General features: G+C 46.8%; 1 protein-coding gene across 1 annotated transcript in view; it reads left to right on the forward strand.

Annotated features, from left to right (window-relative positions):
* ULK1 (unc-51 like autophagy activating kinase 1) overlaps positions 1-9,803 on the forward strand; it is a 76,196-nt gene that overhangs the window by 9,803 nt on the left and 56,590 nt on the right. The window contains 2 exon segments of the mRNA XM_009867557.1: positions 5,719-5,751; positions 6,161-6,197. Of these exon segments, the coding sequence (XP_009865859.1) occupies positions 5,719-5,751; positions 6,161-6,197 (70 nt within the window).

Genomic DNA, 9,803 nt, shown 5'->3' on the forward strand with positions numbered 1-9,803 from the left:
TAACGCTGATCCTTGGCATCACTGTTCTTCTGGTCCTGCAGAAATCTGCCTGCTGCAAGAGTGGCCACAAACCAGGCTCTTCTGGGCTGCAGGGCCTCCCTCCTGCTTGCCCTGTGCCTCCGCTGACGCTCCACACCCTGGAGCAAGCTGGCAGGTCCGTAGGAAGCAGTACAAGGTCAGGAGCCAATGCAGAAGTCTGTGGGTGTCTCTGGGTCTTGCTTCTTATGCTTGTTCCTTGGGAGATACATGAAGAAGTTGGGAACCCTCACTCTTTTGCGAAGGTCTGCTGACTGGTAATAGTGATTTTTAGTCAGTTGGAGTAGGTTTTATTGCTGGACCTGGATGTGCGAAGACGTGCAAAGTTACTGAGTAGACTGTTGGGTGATGGTGTTTATTGCTTGCAGACCATCTCCCCCACTGTGCTTACAGGTGGCTGCAACCATAACCCAAGACCTATCACTTCCAGCGTAGCCCAGACACAAGAGGAAAGTGGCTGCTGGTGCCAACTCTCTTGGTGCAGGACCTCACTGGCTGTGTGACTTGAATCCCAAAAACCTGTCCTAAAATGCACTTTTCTCTGGCTGTGAAGCTCTGTCATTGTATGTCTGTGGAGGAAGGAGATTATACTGCAGTGAAGGAGTACTTTGCTCCTCTTCTGCTGTCTTTTCTTCCTCCATCTGAGTTAACTGTTGTCTCCTGAACTGGAAACCTGGTTGAAATGTTCCCAAGTTCCTTGTTCAGAAGAGTTGAAGAGAATGACCAGGGCCAGAAAATGGAGAAGCACAATAGGCTCAAAGATGTGTTTTTCTTTCCATGTGAGGTCAAAAGGCATGTGAATATCTTCTGGCAATTTACTTTAGATCTATTTTCCAATGGGTGGGCATTGGTAGGTGCTCCCACAATTCTCATTGATGTTTCTATTGTCTTTTATCTTGCTTCTGTTCATATATTTTCGTCAAGAGATAATCCTTGCATAGTGTGATGGTTTTCCCTTCCCTTTTTAGAGGTTAGCCTGCCCAAGCCAAGCTGTGAGCCAGAGTGAAATAATACCAAGAGATTTTAGTGTTTGGAAAGTTTCTTCCCTCTCTTGAGAGCAGTGGGTTCTGTTTCCCAAGCCCACCCATTTTAGTAATCCCAGAGGCTTCCCAGGTGTCGTTGGCCTAGGAATTAACGTCCATAAAGCAAAATCCTGTTCGTTACAGGCTGTGTTTGTGACTCCAGTGCCGCTGTCCCAGGAGCAGTGACTAGAGACCGTAGCCCACGGGGGTGCTGGCTCCGTGCGATCCTGTGGGCAGAACGGGAGGATGCGGTGTGCCATGGTTCTGCTGCAGCAGATAGGGGAAGTAGCATTAAGAAAATAAAAACAGAGTGCAAAAGCTTAGCTTTTGGTTGATGTCAAGTTTATCTTCCCCTGTCAGACCCTCAGCTTTATGTTCTGCCTGTGTTGGTTGGTGCAGTCGATGAGTCCTGGCCCCGATCTCTGTGTGGCAACTGTCTGTGCTTGGCAGCTGCTGCGGGTGCTGTGTGAGAGGCAGTGGTGAGCAGCACAGGGTAAATATCTTTGGAGAGGTACGAAACGGGAACCTTTGCCATCAGAGGGAGGCCAACAAGGAGGCGGTGGTACGCTGCTCTGCAGGAGAGTAACTAAACCAGTTTTGAGGACTCCTCTCCCGTAGGCAGGAGGAGCCTGCTCAGCACATGGGCATCGCAGCAGGGCTGTCTTCATCTTCAAAACCTTCCTCCTGCACCTCCCAGTCTCTCTAGAAATGATAGTTTGTCTGAGGTGGGAGCCGTTCGTGGCTGGTTTTACCCCAGTATCTGTTACCACACTGGTCCCGCGCAGATTGGTGAGAACACTGCGGTGCCGAGAGTTTTGGAGCGTTGTGCAATTAAACTTCAAGATTTTTCCGTTCCTCAGTGTCTCTCTGAACTTGGTGGCAGGCTAGGCGCTGGGGGAGAGTGCAGAGGAGGATTTCTTTGAGTAAGTTTCCTTCCCCAGACATTTTAAGCTGTGGTAGGAGGATGACTAACTGTGGGTACACCCAGACGTTTCCCTGTGGACACACCTAAAAACACACTTTCCAAGAAGAGGATCATGCCACCTTCCATGGGTGGAGAGAAAATTTAAAGGGGGATTGCCGGGTGTTGGTGTCTGTAATGGCATCCCTTCTAGTGTCCCATGAGGAATTGTAACACAGCGCAGTCCCGGGGTGATTTATGCTGTACTGCTAAATGAAATTCTTCATTTCTTTGTCCTCCGTCAGCAGATGTGTGTTATTTGTAGACAGTAGAGGCTGCTGCCTATTTTTACACTCAATTAAATTGTAACTTCATCGCTGGGGCCTCTGCTGCAAGAACTACAAGTCAGGCAGTGATCCAGACTGATTAATTATCAGCTTAATGTCTTTGGCAGAAGCCTTTTGATGCTGTTGTGGAGCGTGGTCAGGGTGCTGCTGTGCTTTGTGATGAGAGGAAAAGTTAGGGGGCTGCCTCTGTGCCGTTCCCTTCGTCAAGCTTGTTTCGTGACAGGATTAGCCTTGGCTGCACGGGCTGGCATGTGTAAGAGGTCCAGAGTAAATTATCTGAAGCGCTTCTTGGACATCAGCCTCTGCAGAAATACAACAAACTCTAATATTGTTCATGTTACTGATGTGGAAATGAATGGGTTGGGCATTTTGGTTCTTTTCAGGGAGACTGGTAGCCTGCAACACTTGGCTTCCAGTATTTTTTTTCCTTGTTTTGTTAATGAACAAATCATAAATAAATCAGCCCATTTGAGAAACCAGAAGGCTCTTTGGACAGCAGTATCTGTTGTAACCACAGCAAGCTACTGGCTGAAGGCGTTTTCCAAACAAGAGCTTATTTCTGGGGCCCTTCCTGAAATAAATGTTTAGTTTTGTTGACAAATTTCCTACAAATCTTAATTCTGATAAAGCGAGCCTTGAAACGCTGAAGTTGCAAATGTGGAAGTTGTGTCATCCCCGCTACAGGCGTCTCTGCCATCTGAAAATAGCACTTGCTAAATGTTCCTCCGCTGCGGTGGGCGGGTGGGGAGCGTTTCCTGGGGAGGCTTCGCTGTTCCGAGGGCGCTGCTGCCAGCGAGTGGTTGGGGGAGCCACCTGCTTCTATCTGGCATTACCCTCTTATCTCTTCCCCCTGCGGCGCTGGGATAAAGCCACCAACCACCAAGGTCACTTTGCTGAGGAAGTGGGGCAGAGCGGCTCCCTTGCCTCTGTAGGTCCTTGTTTAACCCCGGTCACTGCACACAGTGGCCACCAAAAATCAATGACTTGGTGTTTGTTTTGCAGAGTCTTTAAGTAACGTACAGTGGAAAAGCAACCAAACTGTACGGTGTACATTAACTATTGGCTAATCACTTATTGCAAATATCTTTTGGGCTTACTTTGTGTAAGCTAAACTTCCTCTTTATCTTCTATATGGGTGATAATACGTGAAGCTTCCCCAAACCTTGCTGGCACTGTACGTGTTAATGTGTCAAGTTACCGAGCTGCGATGCTCACAGCATGTTTAGAGAAGAAGTGTCCATGAAAGGTGTTGCTGTGGCAGGGATGACCTCGGTGTGGGCTGCAGAAACCACTTCAGACGCATCCTCCGTGCCCGGCAGTTGCCCTGCAGCGAGCTCCCTGGCCGGCAGCCCCGCACTCCTGCCCTGGGCAGCTGCTGCTGCGTCCTCCTGTCCTCTGGTGCAGGTGTGGCTGGGTTCCTGCGAAGGCTGGGTGCCTTTCGTAAGCCTTTGACCTTCCACTGATGGGACAGCAGAAGTTTGTGGGCTCTGAATGTTTCTGATATTCTTCCCACAGCGCTTTGTCACGTGCAGTGCTGACGGTGATGCCCGGGGTTTTCTTCTTGCGCTGCATCCCTGGGCCAGTGCTTCTAACCACAGACTGGTTTCCCACTTCATCCAAAGTGTGTGGGAAAGCGGATGACTTGATGGGTGCAGCTTTTAAATGCAGAGATTGGAAAATAGAACCTCCTTAAAGCGCTAGTTGTCATGCAAGGAAATGCAATGAGACGCTGTCTTGAAGTGTCGCAGAAAAATGCTTTTTTGGACAAACAAGGGGACTTTCAGAAAGCTCAGCTGGGTTCGGCAGTGAGAAGAGCTGTCGGAGCAGGGGATGACCAGCCCTGGAGGGTGGTGAACGCTCAAACCGGGGGAAGCGCATGAGCTGAGGCTGCTGGACTGTCCCTGCGGTGCCGCGAGCCCCCCAGGGGAAGGTGCCCTGTGCTGCACACAGCTCGAGCTTGGGGCTCTCAGACCGGGGGTAGCTCAGCTTCCTCCCCTCTCCCCATGTGTTCCTCCAAGCAGTGTTCCAGCAAGCATCTTGAAAACTCAGATTTCGTGTTGTGAGGTTACAAGAGGAGTGCAAGAGACATCACGGGCAGCACGGAGGGCTTGAGGCGGTGACAAAGGCAGCTGGTTTGGTGCGGGCTTGGTGGGAGGCACAGTCCTGTGGGCAGAGCCCGGTGAAAGGGGCTGAAAGCAGCCAGGGGGGGCCGCCAAAAAAAAGGAGGCTGGCAGAGTCAGGCTCGGAAGAGGAATGGGGCAGGCAGGTATCTAAACGTCCTGTAGGTAACGGCCTGCTGCCCTAGGGCTGTGGAAATGGCCTCTGCTTTCAGAGCTTCTCCACTTAGCCAGGCTGTTGTCGCTACCTGGGCTTGTCCTGGGCCTTGAGTTTAGGAGTGACTCCCAGCGTACGGGCTTTTACGCAGTCTGTCTGCTTCTGTCCGACTTCTGTTTCAAGGAGAGGATTTGGAGTCGTTCACCCCTGTGGGTCTGCCCCGAGCTGAAATGCCTGGCCGGTCTCGCCCTTGTTCTCTGCTCGTGGTGTGATGGCTCTGCGCAACAAGTGCCGGGTTGCGCGGACGTGGAAGTGTCCGTCGCGGCTCTGTGGTGCTCTACGTTCAGGCAGTATTTCTCTGCAGTATCTCGTGCTTGCAGAGTCTCTCACCTGCCTTGGACACGCTTCCCAAGGCCAGGCCAGCAGTGCAGAAGATCAGCTAAGGCTGGAAGTAACCTCTCAGGATTTCAAGAAGCATCCCAGTGCCTCATCTGTAGCAAGCACAGGAAGACGAGCATTTGGCCTGGGCTTTGGCATTGACTCCCACGATAAGCCAGACAGCTTTAGCCACCCGATAAAATCACTTTCTTAATGCGCGTGTACAAACTGCTTGGCCAATGTTGTGGGTTTGACCCGAGATGTTTCCTTTTTCGCCCTCAAGTCGCGGGTGGATCTCTTGGGCACTTTTCAGCCCTGGAGTTGAATTGAAGGTCCCAAAGTTGTTTTGCTGTTATCTCTCCGCTCAGACTGGCGCTGCTCGTGTGGGCATGGCTGCTCTAAAGGGCCAAGTTAAATGTGGAAGTGATTAAGGCTCTAAGATAGTAGCGTGCCAGCATCTGCGTTGCATGCCGCAGTTCATCCCAAAAGGAACATGAAGACCCAAGCCACAATACAGGAGATTTGCTTGTTAAATAACTACATACACAGAAAGGAAGAAAATGCTGAAATACCTGGCACTTTCAAAGTAAACAGTCCTCCAGGAATTAGTCTAGAATGATTTTTTTTTTTTTTTTGCCTCTTTTCAGTCTGAATCATATAAAGCACAGTTTACCTGTTTAAAAAGAAATGCAGCAACCGTAACACCTGTGAAATATTTCAATGCATAAATTTTATATTTTTCAATTTTCTCTTTCCCCAGGAACTGGCAAACTCTGTCTACTTGGTTATGGAGGTGAGTGTGGTTCATTTTTTTTTTTTGTTTTATTTTATTCTGGCTTAATTCTCCTTCTTTTTCCCCTTTTTCTTTTGGAAACAAAACCGACTTGGTTTAAACAGACCAGCGTGTTACACAAGTAGTGCTTTCTGCTCACAGTCTCACTTGTGAGGCTTTTGCTAATCTAATCTAGAGCTGTGTGGCTTTGAGAACTGGAGCAGTCTGGATGAAGATAGTAGCCAGGGGGACAGAAGAGGAACCTACTAGACTGTTGTTTGCTTTTTTCCTGCCAAGTTCTGAATACATATTTTGACATATATATGATTATTTATATTTGAATGCCATGATAAGCCTGCCATCCAAGTGAGGTTTACTGTTTTCGTCTTTGATTTGCCTTGCATTAATTGAGTTTCTCCTCTGTTTGCAGTACTGCAATGGTGGTGACCTAGCAGACTATCTTCACAGTAAGTAGAATAATATAGAAAATACCCTCTATATTCAGAAGAAAACACTGACTGTTTTAGCTCGTTAAAGTTGCTACGGTTTGTGGAATGTCTAAGTAAACATATGGTATAACTTTTTTTAAAAAAAAAAAAATCCTGCAAAATAAACAGTATCACTGCTCCTCTTCTTAGATGTTCACCCTTGGTAATCATTGGAAAACTGAGAATCCATGACAGTAAAAGCTCGTCTGTAGCCTTTCCTGTGTAGGTCAGTGGGGATGATCGTCAGCAGTTGCATATTTTAGTTACAGTGGCCGTAGAGATTACAGATACTTAAACACCACTAGCGATATGGTTCGTCTTTTTCTTGGTCAGTGCATAAAAGCTGTGCTCAAGTCTTGCAGTTGGATTAACATCAGATTCCAGGAGTGTGTTTCACTTTAAATTTTCCCATTCGGGTGTCCCCGCATGTAGGACAGAGCACATTTCTCACCTCGGCGTGTTGGGGGTGATGAAAACTACATCCTTCAGGGTCTTTTGGAGAATATAGCACCGGGGTCTGTGACTGTGGTGCCTTGAACCTTTTGGTGAGACTGTGTCCTTGGGGTCAAACTGAGGGAAACATACTCTGTGTGTTCACTGGCACTTGGACTTACCTCCCAAGGCATTTTGGGGTGCAGCCCCCTGCCCAGGCACGGGGTCGTGTCGGTGTAGGAAGGTAATAATGTGTTGAACAAGTTGCTGAGCTGCAGTCAGGCACAGCCCTTGGTTTCTGTTGGCCTGACTGTTTGTTTTTTTTTTTCCTTTCAAAGTAGCTTTCTTGTTGTTTTGCATGTTAACTAGAAGATTACTAAATGTGAAGAGACAACTTTAATCTCATTTCATGTGTGGCTCTGGGTCACGGTTAAACAAAGGCTGTTCGCATTGTTCAAATTAAAAGCTAGTCAGCTGGATAATACTTCAGGCTCCTTATTTGAGGTACATGATGCCTAGAAATGGCAAAAATTGCAGGATTAGGAGGTTTTTTGCCCTACAGCTAGTGTTGGTATCCTTAGAATGATTATTTGGGGCTTGATGCTGGTAAGTTGTACTCTGTGCATGCAGGGTGATGAATTACGTTTGCAGATTTAATTTGTAGAAAGGATTTAATACTTGAGGGGAAGGGAAGGAATATTCTGCTTTCTATGTGTTTTATTTGTTTTAAAAGTAGATGAGAGAAGTGACAGACACTTGTGTTTTAAAATCTAGGTTTAGTGTGCTTTGTCTTATCAAAGTGTTGGTGTTTTGCATCTCTTGGGTATTGCTGTGCTTTAAAAGGAGCATCTTTGGTGAAGCTGAAGTGCTGTTATGAATACCAAGTGAAAATGTTGTGAGGTGGTTTGTTTTTTTTTTTTGATAACTTCTTTTTCTCCTTGAGTACAAGTGCATATTTTAATAATGAAATGCTTTTAAAAACCAGTCAAACTTCAAAGCCCACACACTAGTAAAACTGAAAGCTAACGTTTTCAGCTTTCAAACACGCTCTGAACGTGGATGTTAAAGCCCTGGGTTGTGCACTTCTGTTGGCAAAGCCGTGTGTGTAAATAAGAACACAGCGTCTGGCCAAATGACTTAGAGAAATGTGGAGTTATAGAAAATCCTCCTGCTTATACTGCTGCTTCTATGTATCCGTTGTCATCATCTCCCTTCCACCACCCCACATAAAAAAGAAAAAAAAAAAAGTGGAGCACACTGCACAGTTAGCGAGGCTAGTAATACAGCTCACTTCCTTGTTTATCAAATGAAACTTCTCAGGAAATTGGTGGCAAGTTTGAGAAAGTGACAATGAACTATATTTTCCAAATAAAATTCAGTTTTACCCTAGTTTGGTTTGTTTACGTGTTGCCTGGCATGAGGTTTGGTGCTTCCTGGCCAGAGTTAATTTTAAAATGTTACCTTTAGCTCTGTTTTTACCAATGAAGGATTTTACCTTGACAACTATAAAGATCAGAAGTTGTAACTGGGAAATTGATGCTTTCATTTGTTTTAGCTCTTATCATCTGTGTGCCAGTTGCCAGTAAAGAAAACCTTGCAGGCACGGATTTTCAGAGGGGAGCACTTAGTAAGGGACTGCAGCAAGAAAGTTGCTTATTCTCATCACTGCAGCGGAGATCTGGCTCTTTCAGATCCCAGAGCTTAGCTACAAGTGTCAGCTTTTGCATCACCTGGCTTTTTCTGTTCCCCCATGTGCCGCCCCTTTGGTACCTCCTCTCCCAGTTTCTGCAGGTGCTTGGACTGTTTTCGGTAATTTTTTTTTTGTTTTATTTTGTGAAACCTCATCTTCTAAACTTCAGATTTCTTCCAGGGTGTTTCACTGGTACGCAGGAGGCTCATCCCTATTGAGCAGTTATTGTGCTGCTTTGGTTATTTTAATAATTGCGTGATGGCGTTTAATTACAGCATCTACTTTCCCACTGATCCTCAGACGTTTCTGCTGGTGGTTCCTCAACACTTAGGCAAGCTGCGCATGCAAATCCCCTGTTTCTCATTGAATGAGATGCTTGTAAGCTTCCCAATCCATTTTACCCTCTAATTACAAGCGTTAGGCAATAAGGTAATTCAGTGTTGGATCCAAAAGCACTCTTAATGCTCCTTGTCTTTGTAAGTGAAAGACGTGCGTATGCGCACGTTTCGGGTTTGGGCTGGCTTACGCTGTCGGTCAGCGCCGTGTCTTTGGTGCCACCCAAGGTTGTGTGTCCTCAGCACGACCTCTCTGTTGCTGTTTTTTAATGGTACAGTGCAGTTACCCCTCTGGTGGGTCTTGGGGGTTTCATTTAAAGCCCACCCTAGGGTACGTTCTGAGGCGCAGGTGTGCTGTGTGTGCTGGAGCTGTGGCAAGCGTTGCAGAAGTGACCGTCCTCTACAGGAATAACTGGAATTCTGTGGCCTCGGGGACTCGGGAGGTCAGAGCAGGCTGATCTGCAATTTATTCTTAAATTCTGTGAGTTGGTGTGGACACAGGTGGTTATGGACACCTCGTAAGTGTGTGTTCATGACCTTTACTAAAGCTGCTTCTTGGAGAGCACATCTCTGAAGAAAACTTTATATTTGAGCAGGGCAATTTTTGGTTTGACCATGACACATGCAAGGAATTATCTTTCTAGTTCATCCCAAGTAGTGTGGGGACCCTTTTGCTAACAGGAGGTGTGAGGAGCTGCTGTGTAACTTTTCACCCTCTGCAGCTAAATAATTAAGAAATCTCTGGGATAAGACTGAGTGTAACTGGAATAAGTCTTCTGACTTTTACAGAAGACTTCACGGGAGTCTTACTGGCCATGATCTGCGCAAGTGGAGTTGGGCCCCAAATAAATTAGCTTGGTCTTTGGATTGGGCTTGTGTTAGAGATACTTGTGCCACCTGTGGGTAAGAGGAGAAGTTCTTTTTCTTAAATAACTTTTCCAGAATGGTGTTGTCATGCAACGTCAGCGACTGTTCTCCGATGCCTCTACACTTGGATCAGCTGACAAGGGCTGTTTACTGCCGTTGACCTGACAGCCTCCGAGTGTGTTGAACATCTCGGCACAGGCTGAGCAGGGCACTTTTTTTTTTTTTTTTGGGGGTTTTGTTTTTTTTCTGTGCCTCCAGAGC

This window comes from Apaloderma vittatum, unplaced genomic scaffold (assembly GCF_000703405.1).
Source record: "Apaloderma vittatum isolate BGI_N311 unplaced genomic scaffold, ASM70340v1 scaffold17054, whole genome shotgun sequence".
Lineage (NCBI taxonomy): Eukaryota > Metazoa > Chordata > Aves > Trogoniformes > Trogonidae > Apaloderma > Apaloderma vittatum.